Source organism: Leiobunum rupestre, chromosome 2 (genome assembly GCF_980474605.1).
Source record: "Leiobunum rupestre chromosome 2, qqLeiRupe1.1.hap1, whole genome shotgun sequence".
Lineage (NCBI taxonomy): Eukaryota > Metazoa > Arthropoda > Arachnida > Opiliones > Sclerosomatidae > Leiobunum > Leiobunum rupestre.
The window spans coordinates 41,604,566-41,627,677 of record NC_143385.1 but is presented as its reverse complement, the minus strand read 5'-3'; the positions used below and the strand labels follow the sequence as shown (position 1 = coordinate 41,627,677).

Genomic DNA, 23,112 nt, shown 5'->3' with positions numbered 1-23,112 from the left:
TTTAATTTATTATTTTTTATTTTATTTTATTATTTTATTTTAATTTATTATTTTTTATTTTATTTTATTATTTTATTTTATCATATTATAGTATATGATTAAAATAATAATAAGCTAGGCTAATACCATTGGCATCACCTAAGGCGCAAGTCATCTAGCGACTTTTAATGCATTTAATTCAAGCATGGGCAACAACACGCAGTAGCTCCATACATTCACTATTACCTTTAACAGATTTTTATGGAAGGGGAAACCGAAAAGCTATGGCGAAAACCCCTTTGGGTTATATTATTATACTTAATTTGAATATTTAATTTTTATATTTAATTTTATTATATTATATTTATTTATTATATTACATTATATTTATTTATTTATTATATTACATTATATTTATTTATTTATTATATTACATTATATTTATTTATTTATTATATTACCTTATATTTATTTATTTATTATATTACATTATATTTATTTATTATATTATATTAAATTTATTGACATTATATTTCCCTGACTTTTCCCAACCATTTCCAAATTCTTAGACCCTATTGCGACCATTTTCAAATTCCCTGACTTTTCCGGGTCGTGTACGAGCCTTGTTAGATCGTGAGGGAAGTAAGCCTAAAAAATGTCTCAACACAGTCAATCTAGCTAAGTAGAAATAATTACATTATTGATAGCGGTAACAATTATATATATACAAATCAACTTTCCATTACAGGTTTGAATCTAACTGGGCAATTAGGAGTGATGTAGTTAATTTAGTAAAAAGGATATAAATCATTTTTGGCCACGTTAAACCGCTAAAGAATGGATCCAGGGACGAAAAATGTAATTAATAACTTCCACGCAAATGAAAGGGTACGCTAATGGACCGGGGTATAAACATTGGGGAGGCGGCTCGAGGTGGGTTCCTGGTCGCGCCTCGAGCCAAGCGCCACCTAAGTGATAGATGAACGAAACGGGGGCAGGCGCTGTTATAGGCAGGGACACTAAATTATGGATAAAGGATCTGCATCCGGGATCTGACGCCGAGGAGCGAACTATTAAATTTTCAAGATTTTCAAACAAATTAAGCCTGATGACGCGTTCTATAATTGGCCCGTAAACGCGTTTGCCGTGAATCAAGCCTTTGACGTATAATAATGTATTTACACTTACAAGGAGACATCCCGAGATGTTTCTCCCCGATTTTGTTCAAAGTCGGGCGGAATTTAGACATGTATGAGATAGGACATTTCCCAAAAGGAGACGTTGGCACTACCCATTCGATTTGCTATGGCAACCGAAAATCTTTTTGACCACTTAAAACATAAATAAGATTTTTTCATTAGTTTATCCAAAAATTGTTTAAAATTTACCCCAAAAATTATAAAAACCTATATGTGGTCCAAATTACCCATTTCGAGATTTTCCAATTATTTAAAAATTTTGGTAGGTGAAACCAAGAAAATCCCATGCTTTTTTAAATGGAGATTTTATGTTTTAAGTGGTCAAAAACATTTTCGGTTGCCATGGCAAATCGAATGGGTAGTGCAACGTCTCCTTTTGGGAAATTTCATATCTCATACAGGTCTACATTCCGCCCGACTTTGAACAAAATCGGCAATAAACACCTCGGGTACTCTCCTTGTTAGTTAGAATGACTATGTTTTTGAAATTAATTTAACTAACTTTTCCAGGTTTTCCCTGTCTAATTTTCTAAATTATCCCTGATCATTATTGTACAGTAAAAGATAGGTTTGTGGTAAAAATCTTGCCAAAAATTTTATTGGTTTTTTAATGCATATTTAAAATTTTATTTGCCTGCTTTTTTGGGGTAATTTTCAAAACCCCCGACTTTTCTCAACCATTCGCAAATTTTCCGACTTTTCTCTAACGATTGGGACCCATTTTCAGATTCCCTGTATTTTGGGAACCATTTTCAAATTCCCTGACTTTTCGGACCCATTTTCAAAATGAAAAACGAACTACACAATTGGTTATTCCACGCACTGTGCATGATATAAATTGATTGTAGCTGCTTTTAAGAGCATTCAAAACTAAATTTCATTTACAAACCGTGGATTTCGTAACTAGATAATTTCTTGATTTAAAATTACCTTAACTAGTTAACAGCATATTTTCTGGTCATTTGGATGATATAAATAATCACATTATACGTGTTAAGATAAATATGAAATTTCAATTAAAACCAAGTAATTTAAAAGTAAGATCTATTATTGATCTACTACGCCTGTAGAAGTGTTCGAGCCGCATTGCACCAGTGCTCTCGGAGAAGCCAACATTTTACGAAACTCCTTTGACTAAACACTTCTAAGTAGAGTTGAAATTAGAGATTCGTCTATTTATACCCGAAAGCGGGGTATAAAACGCAATTTGTTCCAATATTAGAGACAAAGAGAGTAAACCAATGTTATTTCATTGTTAAACAGTCATAATTATCCCACTAATCATTTAAAAATATTTATTTAAATCGCCAATTTATTATATTTTCCATACTGCATTACAAGTAGTAATTAAATTAAATTAAATTAAGATTTATTTTTATTTTATTTTAAATAACCGCTACACGCAATCAACAAATCCAAATAAATGTGGAACAAAATGTTTAAAAATCAATTTGAATCACCAATTTCGCATTACTGAAACAGTCAGAAACTAAATTGAGTGAAACATCAAACAGGAAATTATAACGATTTTTTAGGCGACGTCGGCGAATCATCAAAAGACTACGTCACGGCACGAGCCAAAAGTGAGATTGGGAGCGCGCGCTAGCAGGTGACTCACAATTGGCGCCAAAATGCATTTCAAGTCCGCGAGACAGAGGGGCACCTGCAGTGGCGACCACGCGCTAAAACAAACCACCACGGCGACAGTCACCATTTTATCAAAAGCCTTTTCCCGAGGCATTGTGCAGGGTGTTTAATGATAAAGATGAATAATATTACAGTAATATTATAAGTATTAATATTAAATTAATATTATAATTATATTAAATTAATATTATAATTATATTAAATTAATATTATAATTAATCATATTAAATTAATATTATAATTAATCATATTAAATTAATATTATAATTAATCATATTAAATTAATATTATAATTAATCATATTAAATTAATATTATAATTAATCATATTAAATTAATATTATAATTAATCATATTAAATTAATATTATAATTAATCATATTAAATTAATATTATAATTAATCATATTAAATTAATATTATAATTAATCATATTAAATTAATATTATAATTAATCATATTAAATTAATATTATAATTAATCATATTAAATTAATATTATAATTAATCATATTAAATTAATATTATAATTAATCATATTAAATTAATATTATAATTAATCATATTAAATTAATATTATAATTAATCATATTAAATTAATATTATAATTAATCATATTAAATTAATATTATAATTAATCATATTAAATTAATATTATAATTAATCATATTAAATTAATATTATAATTAATCATATTAAATTAATATTATAATTAATCATATTAAATTAATATTATAATTAATCATATTAAATTAATATTATAATTAATCATATTAAATTAATATTATAATTAATCATATTAAATTAATATTATAATTAATCATATTAAATTAATATTATAATTAATCATATTAAATTAATATTATAATTAATCATATTAAATTAATATTATAATTAATCATATTAAATTAATATTATAATTAATCATATTAAATTAATATTATAATTAATCATATTAAATTAATATTATAATTAATCATATTAAATTAATATTATAATTAATCATATTAAATTAATATTATAATTAATCATATTAAATTAATATTATAATTAATCATATTAAATTGAATGAATGAATGAATGAACGTGGGGTTTATTGTGTAACAAAACAATCCTGGTTACAAGATCAGCTAGTTGATACACATTTTAACAAATGAGAAAAATATACAATGGTGAAACTAATGTCATAAATGCATTTTTATGAAAATGTACAGCAATAGATAAATAGTATGGAAGTAAAAGTTATAAATTAATATTATAATTAATCATATTAAATTAATATTATAATTAATCATATTAAATTAATATTATAATTAATCATATTAAATTAATATTATAATTAATCATATTATATTAATATTTTTTAATAATAATAATCAGCTAGGCTAATACCCAAGGTACCACCTTAGGCCCAAGTCATCTAGCGACTTATAATGCCTTTAAACAGGTGGCCGGGTTACAATGCGTAGGAGGGTGCGGGCAAGCCAACAGCTCCCTACACTAACTTTTACCGTTAACCTCTACAAGTTTTTATGGGAAGGGGAAACCGTTAAACTCGGGGGGAAACCCCTTTAACCAGTGGGGGGAGAACTTGCAAATTCAACGCAGAAGGAGTACATCCGAGTCTTTTAATTAATATTTAAATATTAAAATTATATTAATATAATAAGGATTGTTTAAAGATAAAGTTAAATTACACTACCGTAATATTATAATTAATAATATAAAATTAAAATTTAAATAATAATATTATATTAATATAATATTATAATTATTTGAATTGTGCCATAAATACTGTTGTTTTTTTAAATTTTAATTTGTTGTTACAAAATATTTTTCCATTTTTATATTATTTGCGTTCAACCATAAGTATATAATATTGTTCCATAAGTTTGTCACTTTGGGGAATATTTGACTGAGAGGTAGTAACAGAGTGACATCATCACAAGAAGAAAATCTCCCCCTAGCGAGGGGAAAAACGGCGATGAAGCCCGTAATGCAATCTTTCTGGAGAATAGCTCTCAGTAAAACTTTTGCATGTGAAGAATTGGAAGTGTAACACTTATGTAATAATATTATACACTTATGGTTCAACATATAATATTTCTGATCAATTCACCAAGTGTTCAACACTAACATTGCTTACATTCTGCTGATAAGAATATTTAAAAATTAATAATTTCTATGGATTTCTTATAGTTCCATTGACCGTCCTCAGGGCGTTCTGAGATCTCAGATAATACAGAAGCAGGGAATCCCATTTTCATAATTTTTAATCAAAATACAAATTAATGGCACCCTGTACAACTAGTGGCTATATTTTTCGGTAATATGAAAACCAAGGCCTAGTGGGATCGACTTTTTACAAACAACCTTTGTGTATATTTAAATATTTGTCCCAAACTAAAAACCAATTATTTTCTACAAAAAATAACAATATATACATATCGGGGTAAAATGTACTTAACTCATGTTTGCATTAAGTTTTCGATATATCGGGGGGGGGGGGAATCCTTTCTCTTCGGTAATAAAAGTGGATCGCCGCGAGGAGGGAGATAGTCACGCGTTGCTAGGCACGTGCTCTCACGGTGCCGCCCTCTGTTATTACTCAGATAAAACACTTTACCCCCCTTCAACCCTTTCTACATGCAGCCGTCCCCTTTTCTTACCCAAAAAAATAGCCATTTGTTGTCGGTGGAAAAAAAAGGCATAACCAATATCTGAGGACGAAAAAATCGTAACTTAAAAAGTCTAGTTTTGCCGAAATTAACCCTTAAAGTTTTTTGGTAAGTAATATTCAATATAATAATGTAATTATTAAAATAGTTAGGGATATTAACTATGCTTAGAAGAATTTTAACGTCGTTCCAATTCCCAAAAAAAAATCGGCCCTTAAGTATAGATAAATACATTATAGCTCGATGCAAATAGTTGTTGGGTATAAATGAGGTTACTCCAATTAAACCGATTACAAAACTTTAAATCTTATGGAGAAAACAAGAAATGATATTTTACATTGTTCATTCTCAAAAATATTGTATCTTCAAGTTAGTTTAAAATTCAGATATTTGTAAATAAAAATCCAATCTTTTCAAAAATATTACCACATTTCAAAATATTACCACATTTCAAAATATTACCACATTTCAAAATATTACCACATTTCAAAATATTACCACATTTCAAAATATTACCACATTTCAAAATATTACCGCATTTCAAAATATTTCGATATATTCAAAAGCGAAATCGATCAGTTTCAAAAATATTATGACATTTCAAAATAAAATCCCGATATTTTCAAAAATATTACATTTCAAAAGAAAATTCCGATATTTTAAAAAATATTATGACATTTCAAAATCATATAAAAAATTTCAAAAACATTACGACATTTCAAAATGAAAATTCTGATTTTTTCCGTAAAATCTATTGCACCGAAAGACAAAAACAATGTTTTTAAATCCCCGTCTCGACGAAAGAAGAATTCTCCATTGTTGGGTCGTGTGTCTCGAAGAGAACAATAGATAATCCTTCTAATTTTTCTTTATCGTATTTTTCGGGACATTGTTTGTTTTGGGCTCTACAACTTCGCATCGGCTCGAACTGATAGAAAATACCTCGTGGAACAAAGAAGAAATTTTGACGTTCAAGAGTTTCAATCGACGTACTTAACTTAGCATCGAGTTACCAACTTTTAAAAATGACTTTCTGGCCGATATAAAAAAAGAGTAAACTATGTTAAGAAGAAATTTATGACGAGTTTTTGTTTCAGATAATGGTTTGCGGGTAAATTTCCCACTTTTATCAGAAGTAGATAAGATGTCTTACGATAGAAGTATCTTTCTGGTGTTAGAGCATATTTAATTATATTTTAAGATATATTTTATTTTTTGATAATGATACATTATATTTTACTTTTTATTATGAAATATTATTTTTTATTATGTTATATTTTATGATATATTTCATTTTTTATTATGTTATATTTTATGATATATTTCATTTTTTATTATATTATATTAATGATACATTTTTTTTATTATATTATATTTATGATATATTTTATATTTTTATTATATTATATTTATGATATATTTTATATTTTTATTATATTATATTTATGATATATTTTATATTTTTATCATATTATATTTAATGTTATTTTTTATTATATTATATTTAATGATATATTATTATATTTAATTATATATTATTATATTTAATGATATATTATTATATTTAATTATATATTATTATATTTAATTATATATTATTATATTTAATTATATATTAGATATTATAATTAATTATTTATGGCATTATGGATACTTCTTAAATAGAGGTATTTTATAGACATCTGCTATTGATCATTGTTTTCCTTAACCCGAAGGTCCTGGAGCATTGATATCGTATATTTTTACAGCTCCAACGACGTGGGATGCGATCTGAATACGGTACAGCGTAACTGTATAAGCTCTACATTTTTATAACTTTGGGCGATCATTTTGGAAGGTTTGGCGAATCTACAAACGACTTTTTAATGTTATTTCGAGGAGAAAATGGATTCCGTACGGTTTCTCCAAAAATATCAATAAACCTGCAACAGCCAGCCTGGCCCAGAGCACTTTCCAAATTTGCTTTATTGACCATCGGCCAAAACTCAAACACTGCTGCTTTTTATTTGGAATTTTAAAATTGGTCAATCGATACGGGTTTTTGTTCAATATCTTTTATACTTTGCGTTATTAATTTTGTTTTCGAAAAGCCAAATAATAAAATGGATTTCGATATTTCTTCAATTTAAAACTAGTTCTGTATTTTGAAGTCATGAATTATAGATTTTTGGATCTGATTTTAAAAGTTATGAGGCTTCCAGATTTTTCAATTTCATTTTTTGGGGTTTTTATGGAACATTACCTCAAGTGCCTGGCAACACTCACAAAGAGGTTGGGCTATTTAGGTATTTCATTTATTATTAATATTTTAATTCACTTAACAAATATGGATTAAAATTAAATCCTGTCTATTTTGGAACAGATATATTTAATATTAAAATTAAAGAGGTTGATTACTTGGAAATGTAGTATTACCAAAGGCTGCTACTAGGTTACAATTATGTACACCGATTGCAGGCAGGGTTAGGAAAAAACCTAATTAACAACGAGGGTTTTTTTGGTTTAAGCAAATAAACCTGATTTAAACGGGGTTGCCAAAGTTTTTTCACAATCAAATTCCCTGACTTTTCCAGGTTTTCCCTGACCAGCTCTGGAGATTTTCCCTGACTTATTTTGTGGCAAGATTTTTTTTAACTCTATATTTTAGTAAAAGTTTGCTATTTGCAACAGAAGTTAGTTAAAATTCCCTATATTAATTTTTTTTTACTTTTCCAGGAATTCCAGGTTTTAAAGGTACCGTGGCAACCCTGATTGCAAGGTATAACGATTTTGGTAATACTAACGTTAAAACGAACTAAGTTAATGAAGATTTAAGTGATGATTACTCGGAGAAATGGCTGTGCACGCTACCCGTAATTATTACGTAATCTTGGCGTAATCGGCGTTCTTCCTAAAACTGTGAACACCGGTTACTGCCTAGGTTAATACGAAATCTCTCATCGGTTCCGTAATTATTTTAGTACAGACAAAGCTACACGGGTGTATACACCAATTACGGGCATTGATCAGCGCGTAATCGGTGTACGCAGTTTAGAGTGTGTCTCTCCTCGGACTTCACGTCAAAATATTACAACAACCAATTTATATGAAAATGTATCACTGCATGCCACGATATTGACCTCCAGTGATCTAAACGTCAAAAGCTAATTATTTTCCAGAACGACTTGGTGCTTACCTGCTGGTATAATCTGGATACCTTCTTCGATACATGTCGAACAGACAACAGCGCTTTCCAATTGAGTTCAAAATTCAAATCGAAATTACATAACTACCCGTCACAAAAAAACCTTATCCGGGAGCTATTTCTACGCTCTGATCGGAGCCGGTGGACATTTTTCACCTAATTCTCCCTCGACCAAGTATCGTCCGTATCCGTAAGAATTGTTTGGCGGGTAAAAAAACAGCCGTAAAAATAGATTTGAGAGAAAGTCGTTTCCGTCAAACGCGTATCGACACGGAGAGGATCAGACCAATATCCAGCGCCAAGGCTTAGCGGCGACTAGCGAAGGGACGCGCGAATACCGTCAGCGCGCGCCGGGCAAATCCTTTTCCGACGCTTCGGGGGTTTTCTGTCCTATCTCAGCGCGTGCGTCGCCCATCGAACGCTTTTTCGCCTAACCCCCTTTCTTCCTTCCCCCCTCTCCGCGCGCGCTTCACTCTTTTCCACCCCTCTTTCTTTCCTCCCTCCTCTCCACGCGCGCTTCAGTCCCTTCCACCTCCCCTCCGCGAATCTCCTCAGTCGCCCCTAGATAGCGGCTTCTCCCGGAGTAGGCGCCGAGTTGCCAGCCCCCCAGCGACACTCCGGGTTTTCACAGCCGTTTCACTGAGCTTTCCATGACCCCCGATTCCCACCCCCCTCGTCGTTCACTGCTCCGTCTGCCCATTGTGCCAACAGTCCGAGAGAGGCTTACCGATTGGACGATACCAATTGGGGCGGATGTTGAAGGGGTGGTGGGGTTTAGCTGGAGAAGGGCATTTTCATCTGTAATTTTATATAAATAGCAGCCAAAAAAAGTATTTGCACCTGTAGGTCGAATTTGCCATGGATTTTTTTTTTTATTTTGTTGCGGTCGACGCGGTGAATTGAGTTTAAGGTAGTAGTGTGAAATGCCTAGACAGGGTTCATGCAGCTATTTTAAACCCGTTTTCCCTGATATTTCCAGGTTTTCCCACAGATATTTCCCCGATTTTACCAGGTGCAAGATAAAATGAAACAAAGAATTACGGATAAATTCTCATGATTGTCATTTAGGTTAAATTGGTGCAATATTATAACTAAGAAGAAATAAAGTCAAATCTTTAATCATAAAAACTTATTGATGTAAATTTGTATTAATTAGGGTAGACTTTCTAAACCCTCATAAATGTCCCTGATTTTTACCAAAAAAAATGGAATTCCCCTGACTTTTCTGTCGACAGTCGAATTCCCGGATGATTCAATGATTTCAAGGTTTGTATGAACCCTGCTAGAGGAGGTAAGGAAGTAGGCCTCGGATTAGGTCGAACGCCTGTAGAAGTGTTCCAACCACAGCGCGTCGCTGTTCCGGGAGAAGTGAACTATCAGGGGTTATGAAAATACAGGATGTTTCTGGGTTATTTGGTTGAAATTTCGAGGTATGTTGCGTGGAACAAAGTTTGAATTTTGAAGGTATATTTGAGTAACCGTTATGCATTTCCAACAAAAATTATATTCCCTAACGTTTCCCTGACTTTAATACTAGTTCTTAAGATTCCCTGACTTTAATACTAGTTCTTAAGATTCCCTGACTTTAATACTAGTTCTTAAGATTCCCTGACTTTAATACTAGTTCTTAAGATTCCCTGACTTTAATACTAGTTCTTAAGATTCCCTGACTTTAATACTAGTTCTTAAGATTCCCTGACTTTAATACTAGTTCTTAAGATTCCCTGACTTTAATACTAGTTCTTAAAATTCCCTGACTTCAATACTAGTTCTTAAAATTCCCTGACTTCAATACTAGTTCTTAAAATTCCCTGACTTTAATACTAGTTCTTAAAATTCCCTGACTTTAATACTAGTTCTTAAAATTCCCTGACTTTAATACTAGTTCTTAAAATTCCCTGACTTTAATACTAGTTCTTAAGATTCCCTGACTTTAATACTAGTTCTTAAGATTCCCTGACTTTTATACTAGTTCAATAAATTCCCTGACTTTAATACTAGTTCTTAAAATTCCCTGACTTTTATACTAGTTCAATAAATTCCCTGACTTTAATGCTAGTTCTTAAAATTCCCTGACTTTTATACCAGTTCTTAATATTCCCTTGCGTTTCCCTGACTTTTAAGATTCCGTAACTTTTGTGTAAATATTTCCTAACTTTTCAGGAAATCACTGACTTTTAAGATTCCGTAACTTTTGTGTAAATATTTCCTAACTTTTCAGGAAATCCCTGACTTTTAAGATTCCGTAACTTTTGTGTAAATATTTCTTAACTTTTCAGGGAATCCCTGAATTTTAAGATTCCGTAACTTTTGTGTAAATATTTCCTAACTTTTCAGGAAATCCCTGACTTTTAAGATTCCGTAACTTTTGTGTAAATATTTCCTAACTTTTCAGGAAATCCCTGACTTTTAAGATTCCGTAACTTTTGTGTAAATATTTCCTAACTTTTCAGGAAATCCCTGACTTTTAAGATTCCGTAACTTTTGTGTAAATATTTCCTAACTTTTCAGGAAATCCCTGACTATTCCAGTTACTGTGACCACCCCATGAAAGTATAGTTCAGTAAATGAGATTTGTAAATAACTGACTTATAAAATTCTACAAAGACATCATAAACTTAACGAATATCAATATACTATCTATCAGTAATTGTCAAAATACAACTTAACCCAAGTCGATTTAAGCGAGTAAAAATATCGCAACGTTAAAATGTGTAATATCAATTCCGGGGAAAGTGATTTTAATTATAAATCAAATAACAGCTGACTCTCGCGGCTCATCGGAAGATGGATGGTCCAGCGCCAACCGCACTTTGCAAACCAGAAGAATAATTAATGGGCAAGACGGGGGAAAACCTTGGCGCGCATTAAATATTAACCTCAATCGCTCCATTTCGTGGTGTTTAAGGATACCAAGATTGGCCGAACCGACATGATTCACGTACCGCCCACCCACCCAATTGGATTCCTACATACACGCCAGTATGTACTTGAGTGAACGGATAATATGTGGGCTGCACCCTATAGAGATTGCCGGGAGATAGACCACGCCCATTCCGCTGACATCATGGTCTAGCTCCCCCCAGCGCTTCAAATAGGAAACCAATGAGATATCATACTGATTTGATTTTGTTCAGGGGGAAAGAGAGCTTTGGGGGAATTCAAACAATGCTAAAAATCATCTAAACATTGTTATAATAAGAATCAGGGCTATAACAGGGTTCGTTCAAAATTTCCGGAATTAAATTCCCTGAAATTTCCAGGTTTTCCCTGACTAAATTTCCAAATTTCCCTGACCATTTTTGTAGAATAAATTAATGTTTTGAGGTAAAATCTTGAAAAATGTTTAGTATGTATTTTTAATAAATTTTTCAAAAATTTATTTTCCGGATTGGTTTTTGGGGTCATTTTAAAATTCCCTTACTATTTCGGACAATTTTAAATTTCCCTGACTATTCCCTGACCATTGGGAATCATTCTCAAATTCCCTGACTTTTCCCTGACCTTTTGGAAACATTTTCCAATTCCCTGACTTTTCCAGGTTTTCCAGGTATTCCAGGTCATGTACGAACCCTGTATAAGTAACTCATGACTTCACCCTTGCATCGAATTTTGTATATTTTAAATCAGAAAGAATAAAATAAACTTGAACTTGATAATAATAATAATACCCAAGGCACCACCTTAGTCTTAAGTCATCAAGCAACATTTAAAGCCATTAATTAATTAATGAATAAATAAATCGGTTCTTGGTTGCAGCTAGGAGCAACAAACACAAGGAGAACGCAGCTAGCCTTTAAACAGGCTAAGGTAGTGCTGTGTACAAATTTCATTGGACGAACCTTGACGCTGCACGTTTTACGGAAAGGACGAAGACAATTTCCGAATTTTCCCCTTCCGACGGCAGCAGGCGATAATGCGTCTAGCCAATGAAAAATGTACACAAGAAAATGAAGGACTTTTGACGGGTTGCGTTCTCCTGGTGTGGGATGCTGCGTTTGTGGCTCCTAGCTTGCAATCACGTATTGTCTGGATACATTATTGATAATACACTTAAGGTTTTGAGATAGTGCGCGAGCAACGAACAAATAATGTTGTTTCTGTTCGAAAAGCGGGAAAAGTAATTTGGCGTAGCCATGCATAAATAACACACCACTATATTCTACGCATTTTTGAAAAGCACAAAAGTTAACCAGAATGCTCTGTTTCTTTTTCTGCCTCTTTTAGCCATTGCGTTTTGATTGAACTTACCGTGGAAGAGTGAGGTGTTGACTGTATCGAGTGCGAAGACGCAGTGGTGATTGAGTGTAAAGTGCAGATCGAGTGATAAAACAGTGCAATTGTACGAGTGGACAACCAAAACAAAAACGGGTGTAAAATGAAAAGAAAAATACACAAAATCAAAATAAAAACATTGAAAGGATTGAGAAATAAAAAACACTTAATAATTGGGCGAATAAATGTGTTGGATTAGTGTTAGTGTACGTATGTAGAGTTACTACTTGCAACGGCCTACTGATTGGGTTATTCGGGTCATAATAACTGTTATACTGCCAGATTTCTGAATGTAATCAGTTAATCAGAGCAGGTTTATCTTTTATATTCCTAGATATCTGAAGGTAATCAGTTACTCAGAGCAGGTTTATCTTTTATATTCCTAGATATCTGAAGGTAATCAGTTACTCAGAGCAGGTTTATCTTTTATATTCCTAGATTTCTGAATGTAATCAGTTAATCAGAGCAGGTTTATCTTTTATATTCCTAGATATCTGAAGGTAATCAGTTACTCAGAGCAGGTTTATCTTTTATATTCCTAGATATCTGAAGGTAATTAGTAACTCAGAGCAAGTTAATCTTTTATATTCCTTGATATCTGAAGGTAATCAGTTACCAAGAGCTGAATTATCTTTTATATTCCTAGATATCTGAAGGTAATCAGTTACTCAGAGCAAGTTTTATCTTTTATATTCCTAGATATCTGAAAGTAATCATTTACTCAGAGCAGGTTTATCCTTTATATTCCTAGATTATCTGAAGGTAATCAGTTACTCACATTGTCAGAGTAGGTTTATCTTTTATATTCCCCTCAAAAATCAATCTGATACAAAATTGTAATAACTGATTTATCATTCCAAATAACTGATCTGATGTAATTGATATCTCCAGATTCAGTTAGTCAAACAGATGTCTGACTTATACGTTCAGTATATATATAAAGGCAAATCAAATTAAACAGTAATCAAAATTTCGAAAGGAACTTGTTAACTGTGGGGCATCGAAAATCTGCTTACAATCTGTCTGTGGGTTTAATCAAGCTGGTTATCATTTTGACCCAGTAACTGGTCTGATAATATCCTAACGTAAATCCGGATAATCTGATACCTGATATAGCCACAGAACTGTCATCTGAGAATCGGTTGGAAGCACTTAAATTATTTTTCGAAAGTGTGAAACATGTGCATTTTGGATATGTTAGGTTGGGTAACGTTACGTTAGGTTATTTTATTTTATGTTATATGGTAAAAAGGTTTCTTCGCCAAGAGTTTCTGTTGAGATGATCATTGTTTAAAGCTTAATAATTTATATTGAGTGTGATATGTAAAATGGATTTCCTAGTCCCATTATTATTTATTTTAAATTAATAATTTAGCTTTAGTGTACTTGTATTTTATTTCCCTGGTGAATATTAACGTATCTTGTTTACGAGAGATATATACAACCAAGAATGTATTTATTTATATTTAGGAAGAATAATTATGTTGCGACAATCGCCGGGCACGTTGAACGCCTTTCCCACGTCTCGCGCGGGGGGGGGGGGGGAGACAAAACGTCACCGGCGTTTGATTACCATCGCGTTAGGTGACGTAAATTTTAAGCAGCCAATGAAATACCGGGACTATTCATTTTATTTTAAGCGGAGGAGCGTACTGGGGGGACCAACGGGTGGATTGAGAGAAAGGCTAAAAACGGTCTCGACATAGACATTCTCCCTAGGTATAAATAAATACATTCTTGATACAACGTTTCTTCAAAATTTATTTAATAAGTGAGTTTGCACCCAGTGCCACAAGCCGGGATCGAACCCGACTCTTGCTTCGATGAGAAAGTGCTACCACTTCGCTCATGAATTAAAAAAAGTACGGTTTACAGCTGGTTTGTGAAGTACTAGATTTTTTTACTAAATAATTGAAGAGTTAATCAACAAAATTGCTTCAGGCAAATTTAAGAATATCATAATATTATCTCCAAAAACCAAACGACGGAAAAGTGATACAAAAATGCCATAAATCGTTCCTTTCAACGCGAATGAACAAAACAGGAGAACAATGGCTCAATTAGGGGTCATAATCGGATCAAAAAGAAGACACTGGACTGTCATTTAATACAGCGACACCGAACAGAAAGAAAGGATAAGAAGTGTGCTCGTAGCCAGAGAGAGGCGGGATTGAAGAAACTCTCTGAATAATAATTGATCAATTAAGAATTCACGAGTCGGAATAAACTAGCAGCGACTAGAATTCAACTCGCATCTTCATTCTCTCTCTAGAAGCGAATCCAACGAGTGCCTGCAACTGAAATGAAGCGTCATCTACGCAAAGAGAGCAGAGAGAGATGAGTTTCACCTCGCGATTATTGCAATTTCTCTTTCCATCTTTTTCGTTATTTGCTGAAAGGGAAGATTTGAGGGCATTTCAGAATTGGCCGGGTTCGTAGAAAATTTTCCGGATTTAAATTCCCTGACATTTCCAGGCTTTCCCTGACCAAATTGCCAAATTTCCCTGACTATTTTTGTAGAATAAATTAATGTTTTGAGAAATATTGATTATGTATTTTTAATACTTCTTTAAAAAAATTATTTGCCAGATTTTTTTGGCGTCATTTTTAAATTACCTAATATTTTGGAATCATTTTAAAATTCTCAGACATTTTGGAATCATTTTAAAATTCCCTGACATTTTCGAATCATTTTAAAATTCCCTGACTTAATCAGCTAGGCTAATACCCCAGGCACCACCTTAGGCCTAAGCCATCATGCGACTTTTGAAGCCCTTAATTCAGGTGGCCGGGTTACGATGCGTAGGAGGGTGGTAGCAAGCCCTACATGCCACGAGATCGAGCCAACAGCTCCCTACACTAACTATTACCGTTAACCTAGACAAGTTTTTATGGAAGGGGAAACCGAAGAACTCGGGGAAAAACCCCTTAAACCAGTGGGGAGAGAACTTGCAAACTCAACGCGGAAGGAGTCGTTCCGAGTTTCCACCCAGTGCCACAAGCTGGGATTGAACCCGGCTCCTCTTTCTGCGAGGCGAAAGTGCTAACCACTCCGCCACCCCACCTTTTCCAGGTATTCCAGGTCGTGTACGAACCCTGATTGGAGACATCAGGAAGATTTTAAGAATCTTTCGCTTTTTACTTTCCCTCGTGTTTAAGTTCGTTCAATAAGTGAGAGGTGAAGCAAAGTGCTCTAGAACAGCGGTCCCCAAAAGGTGTTTAGAGGAATCTTGGGGTTCCGAGGAATTAGCATCGCAGCCATCTTTGTTTGTGTCAAGAGTCTTTTTAGATAAGTAAAATGAGTTGGTGTTCCGCCAGAATTAGGTGGATCATTTAGGGTTCCAAGAAAAAAATAAATTAGGAACCGCTCTGCCGTGCAAAGCACAAAAGCATTAACGACCAAAACCAAAATATGGAGAAAACCAGCGCAATTCAAACTTTCTTTGCCTTAAGATACCCCAACTTACTTCTTTCAAGTTTATATAGTAGACTTAGATTTTTCAACTCAAATTATATTCTGGTACTAAATAATTTACGGGCCAAACGATATTTCAGAAATATCAATAAAACCATGTCTTAAATTGCGAAAAAAATGCGTTTTGATTTGGCTTTTAAAGAAATAAACACATTAATGCGTTTTTGGTTTGAAAATAATGCAAAAACCTAACAAGTAAGTTTGCAATCGAATTTTCACAAATTGCTCACATTTCGCTGACTCAGGGTACACGAAGAATTGAAAACGTCGTTTGAACAATACTAAAACAAGCGTTATGAGTGTTGCCGAGATAAAATTATTTGTTTCTTCGTGTGCCCGGTTGTACCACAAATTTCTTTCTTTGTATACTCTTAATTGCACAAGGTCTAGACGTTTTCAATTCAAACAATAATTTACGCTTTTTAAAAAGAATGCTGAGCACTTGATAAATAATTTGTTGTCATAACTCTGTCTCGATTTGTTGAATTGGAAAATTATAATTGTCAGTATTTGTATTTAAACACTAGAAATAAATTACGTCGTTTTGAAGTTGTTAAATATTCGACCAACTGTAAAATTGAAACGTCTAAAATGTGCACCTGACTCCTGACGTTGTTGTTCAAACTTCTAAGTGCTCTGCTTAACCTCTCTACTTCGGGATAATTTCTGTGTTGAGATGATCCAACGCCCCGAGAGGGGGTAGGAAAAACATCACCGGCGTGAGCTTCAATGGAGTCAGTTGAACTAAACTGTTTCATTTGGGGGAAATGACTTTACTGTTAGGGCAGGAGGGGGTTGTAAGAAACGGCAAAAATCGTTTCAGCATAGCCACTCTCACGAAGTAGAAATTAATACAATCTTGACTTTTTAAAAAATGCAGGGATTTCGTTATTTAATTTAACCGGGAAATGCATCTTTCTTTCCAAATGGAAGGAAATATGCATTTCACGGTTAAATTAAATAAAGAAATCCAAAGGAATGGGAACCATTAAAAATCCAAAAGCAAGGAAAAGTCTATCTCAGACGTAAAAGTTAAAGTGTGGACATGTTTAAGGGCGCTGCTAATTTATCTTTTAAAGCGAGGGGTCGGACACTTACCAAAATCCCGTACACATTGTCTGAAATTACAAAATCTTTTAACTCTCGCTATGGTAAATTAACATTGAAATCCCAAAATCACTTCAAAAAGTAATGTTAAAATCGCCAAAATCTCTACGAAATCCCAAAATCCCGTACAAAATAATGGCAAGTGTCCGACCCCTCGTTTTAAAGTGAAAGTATTGAAGGATAGGGCTGTGCGAGTATTCGAACATCATCGAGTACTCGGCCATTTTTGAGGTCGAAACTCGACTGGAATAAGATAAAGTTTCCCCTTAATCAAGTACTCGTTTACTCCACTCGAATACTCCCTGACTGTTAGATTCACTTTTTAATTCCCTGACTTTTCCAGGTCTTCCCTGTCATTTTCAGGCCAAAATTTGACAAATTTTAACCTGTATTTTAGCAAACATTTCCAAATAATATTTATATATATGCAAAGTTAACGGCATTTACGTAATTAACCGCTGGACTTTTAATAAAAGTACGTCGACCTTAAATCAACTTATTTGAAACATTAATAATGAATATTATACTAGGTGAATATCGGTGTTTAAAAAAGGGACAGATAGCAGAGCAGCACGGTTGGGCGACTACAAAGGCACGCCGCCAATGTCGGCGTCGCTTTGAAGTCCGTTGCAATTCGGGTAATAACTCTTCGGAGTTGGACGTCCCCAATGAAATATCAGGGTCAGGAGCGACTTGAAAGGACCGAGGGTGCCCCGTACGCGTTTAGGACATTCAATAACAAGCAGCCCTGGCTGTAAAAATAACCTCAGGTTGTCTGAAGCAGGACCAGGGGTGAGGTTACCCCAGGGCGCGAGGGGGGCGAAATCACGAGTGGTTGCGGGGGGGGGGGGGGCTCGAGGTGTCACGTGGGAGGAGTAATGGCCCCGAGATCCACCAGGGGGGGGGGCGATCCCAGAGCGTGATGTGAATCGATAAATATGAAATGTTTCTTCTCTGATAACGGACGAAAGAAAAGTGCTTAATATTCCCGCAAGACGGAGCGCTGAACCGAAAGCGCGGCCACCGCCGAAATGAGATGGTACCGCGGCGAGGATTCTTTTTCATTTTTCCACAAAACGTCGAGAAGAAAAACGTAGTAACTTCTCATATATCGGGTTTTTGGGAAAATCAACCCTTTCAAAAGGAGTATTAACACTGATTCGGAAAATTATCTGCTAACGTAACTAGCGACAATGACAATAGAGTGTATAATTTTCCGGAAAAATAAAATGCGGGAAATTTTCCGCAAATCGGAAAAAAAAATTGAAACATAAATTACTTTTAAAAGGTTTTTAATTATTTTACTTTTTATCGATATAAAATGTCTAATAACAGTAAACAAAACTACAAAACATTAATACTGTTACATTGTTAATCATAATATGCCACTTTATTTAAATTTGCAAACAATATTAGACTAATTATGGAAGTTAATTTATATGTAATTAAATTCAAAATTAAAACTAATATTCAAATTGAAGGCCCACAAAATCATTTGAAACATTAAGGTTGCTCCTCCCTCTTATCTATTTCGTCATATGAGATCCGACCAATCACATTCGGGTATTTGTCCGTACGATAAAACAGCGAGTATCCATGGGAAAATAGTTCGGATTTTTGGTCTGGTAGACCAAGAACAACAGGGACCCTATTTTAATAATTTTCGGGGCCCTTAGAAGGATTTAGGGCCCTTTTTTCAAAGCTATTGAGTTCGATCCTCATAATGTCGATTAAACTGCACCCTGAAAAACATTTCAGAACAATTTTCAAGAATTTAAACCATCTCCGGCCTTATTTTGTGCCATTTTCAATTTGTTTGCCTATATTTTAGTAAAGGATTGCTATTTGCAACCCAAATTAAATTACCTGATTTATAGACAATTTTTTAAATTCCCTGACTTTTAGACCTACATTTAAATTCCCATACTTTTAGACCCACATTCCAATTCCCCGACTTTTAGACCTACATTCAAATTCCCCGACTTTTAGACCCACATTCCAACTACCCGACCTATAGACCTACATTTAAATTCCCAGACTTTTAGACCCACATTCAAATTCCCAGACTTTAAGACCCACATTCAAATTCCCAGACTTTAAGACCCACATTCAAATTCCCTGACTTTTAGACCCACATTCAAATTCCCTGACTTTTAGACCCACATTCAAATTCCCTGACTTTTAGACCCACATTCAAATTCCCTGACTTTTAGACCCACATTCAAATTCCCTGACTTTTAGACCCACATTCAAATTCCCTGACTTTTAGACCCACATTCAAATTCCCTGACTTTTAGACCCACTTTTAAATTCCCTGACTTTTAGACCCACTTTTAAATTCCCTGACTTTTAGACCCACATTCAAATTCCCAGACTTTAAGACCCACATTCAAATTCCCTGACTTTTAGACCCACATTCAAATTCCCTGACTTTTAGACCCACATTCAAATTCCCTGACTTTTAGACCCACATTCAATTTCCCCGACTCTTCCAGGTACTATGGAAACCCTGTAAAATGCTCAAAACTGAGTTATTCGATCAAGTTCGAGTTACGATGTTTCGAATCTATAGTCCGGTATTAAACTATTTTTTATTCCGTTTTATTTCAGGTAATAGGTATTTTTAATCATAGCCAGACAGCGGCAAATTTGGAATAAGGGAGATGAACGTATTCGGTTCATAGCGCCCCCTATACGGGCACTCAGGCGCCCGTGTCGGTTCTCGGCCACCTGGCAAACGACCAAATGAAAAAATGTTTCAGTGGGAATTGCTTTTCCTATCTCGCGGCCATGATGTTAAAGTACCTTAATTAAATTTTTTTTTTTAACTCAAGCGGGGTTAATGCACTTCATCTAAATACGTGTTATATGCGCGTTGTGTTCCTAAGTAAATATAATTGGACAAAGCTTTGAATATTTCAATTTTAAAATGAAAAAAAAAAATGCTACTCGGGTCGTTTTAAAAAATCGCACGAATTCGTATTTACTACTAGGAAAGAAGTAATCACTCAGGGCGTGGCGAATATAGTATCTATTTTAATTGGAAACAAACGGTCGATTATGTTTTCAAATTAATAGAGAATATGTATCTCCCGCAAAAAAACTTTCTATCCAATCTCTATGAAATCTTAATAGCTCTATGGAGGGTGAATGGTGTTCTATAGAAAAACTGATAGAAAGGTCGTTATAAAATTTCTATTATTAGATAAAATTTGAAATAAAATAATTAACAAATTCTGATAAAAATCTATTAAATTCTTACAGAAAACTTGGGAAAATATTATTTAGAAATGAAGAAAAACTTGTAAGAAGTTTAAAGAAACTGTTCTTTACGACGCAAAGAAAACTTTCTATGGAATCTATAAAAAAACATAAAATGCGGAAAATTTTCCGCAAATCGGAAAAATAAAAAATTTAAACACAAAAAATACATTTTAAGGGTTTTTTATGTTTTTAACTTTTTATGGATATAAAATGTCTAGTATCAGTAAACATACTTCAAAACATTAAGTGCTACATTGTTAATCAGTTTAAACTAGTCTAGAGGTTTAGTTCTACTTTTAGATTTGAAAAAATGAGGCGAATTTAAATTTTCAATCAATAATAGACTAATCATGGAATGAAACCTTTTTTTTTAGTATTTTGGGAAAAATACTGAAAATTTTCCGGAAAAAGGCCTCGGTCATTTTTCGACTTATAACTCTAGAATTCACACCTTAAGTGAAATTTCGAGCATAGGTTCACTATTGAATTAAAGAGGTTCTTCTAGTCCATTATTGCCTAATTTCATTCTTGGTGTACCCCTGAAAAAATCCCTAAGCAGGAAAATATGATATGGCTGGCTAATTGTCATACTTATCGTTGTTACGTTGCTTATGGCGTATGAATATCCAAGAATATCTCATGCCACGAAAACGATCGACCCGCGAGCAAAGAAGAGCAATATAATAACGAGATCTGGGTCTGTGTTACGACGATGATAAAATTGGAACTGGCGTCTGGGGTGACCCGCCCAGACAGAGCGAAACCGCGAATGTTTACGCGACGAAGGCGACTGGTTCCGGAGAACAGCCATCTCGTGTCCTTCTTTCAACCTACACTGAGGACAGTTTCCTGTTTACTATTCCCCACCGAACGTCTTGGCTCGAATATTTTATTCACAGAGTCGGATAACGTTGTGTTTATTCAGGGTTCGTACCCAATTTCCGGAATTAAATTCCCTGACATTTCCAGGTTTTCCCTGATCAAATTCCCAAATTTCCCTGACCATTTTTGTAGAATAAATGAATGATTAGAGGTAAAATATTGAAAAATATTTAATATATATTTTTAATACATTTTATTTGGACCATTTTTAAATTCCCTTACTTTTTTGGACCATTTTCAAATTCCTTGACTTTTCCCTGACATTTTGGAATCATTTTCAAATTCCCTGACATTTGGAATCATTTTCCAATTCCCTGACCTTTGGAATAATTTTCAAATTCCCTGACTTTTTCCTTACCTTTTGGAAACCTTTTCAAATTCCCTGACTTTTCCAGGTTTTCCAGGTCGTGTACGAACCCTGTTATAGGTCTATTTCCAATTATCTAACCTTTTATGCCGATTTTCAAATTCCCTGACTTTTCCAGGTTTTCCAACGTCGTGTACGAACCCTGTTATAGGTCTATTTCTAATTCTCTAACCTTTTATGCCGAATTTCAAATTCCCTGACATTTCCAGGTTTTCCAAGGTCGTGTACGAACCCTGTTATAGGTCTATTTCTAATTCTCTAACCTTTTATGCGGATTTTCAAATTCCCTGACATTTCCAGGTTTTCCAAGGTCGTGTACGAACCCTGTTATAGGTCTATTTCTAATTATCTAACCTTTTATGCCAATTTTCCAATTCCCTGACTTTTCCAGGTTTTCCAAGGTCGTGTACGAACCCTGTTATAGGTCTATTTCTAATTCTCTAACCTTTTATGCCGATTTTCAAATTCCCTGACTTTTCCAGGTTTTACAAGGTCGTGTACGAACCCTGTTATAGGTCTATTTCTAATTCTCTAACCTTTTATGCCGATTTTCAAATTCCCTGACTTTTCCAGGTTTTCCAAGGTCGTGTACGAACCCTGTTCTCTAACCTTTTATGCCGATTTTCAAATTCCCTGACTTTTCCAGGTTTTCCAAGGTCGTGTACGAACCCTGTTCTCTAACCTTTTATGCCGATTTTCAAATTCCCTGACTTTTCCAGGTTTTCCAAGGTCGTGTACGAACCCTGTTATAGGTCTATTTCTAATTCTCTAAACTTTTATGCCGATTTTCAAATTCCCTGACATTTCCCTTATAAGCCAATATTCAAATTCTCTGACTTCTTGGTATATTTTTAAAAATACCTGAGATTTTAGGCCTATTTTCAACTTCCAAGACGTTTCCTTGTCTTCCCTGACCTCTGGCAGCCCCGAAACAGCGCTCCAGACATTTCTATAATCCCAAAAACGCGTATTCAAGCAACAGTAGGTCGTTATGGCGGTTAGCGAGAGGATTCCATTACTAGATAGGCTGCAGGAATAATAAAAGTAGGTCTCTCGTA

At 33.9% G+C, this 23,112-nt stretch overlaps 1 protein-coding gene across 8 annotated transcripts in view; it reads right to left on the bottom strand.

Annotated features, from left to right (window-relative positions):
* sick (sickie) overlaps positions 1-23,112 on the bottom strand; it is a 363,513-nt gene that overhangs the window by 61,888 nt on the left and 278,513 nt on the right. For 7 of the 8 annotated variants that reach the window (XM_090165613.1, XM_090165609.1, XM_090165611.1 and 4 more), the window contains one exon: positions 12,936-12,956. The exons of the other annotated variant lie outside the window; for it this stretch is intronic. In XM_090165613.1, coding sequence (XP_090021739.1) covers positions 12,936-12,956 — 21 coding nt within the window. The remainder of the gene's footprint in view (positions 1-12,935; positions 12,957-23,112) is intronic. 8 annotated transcript variants of the gene reach the window in all.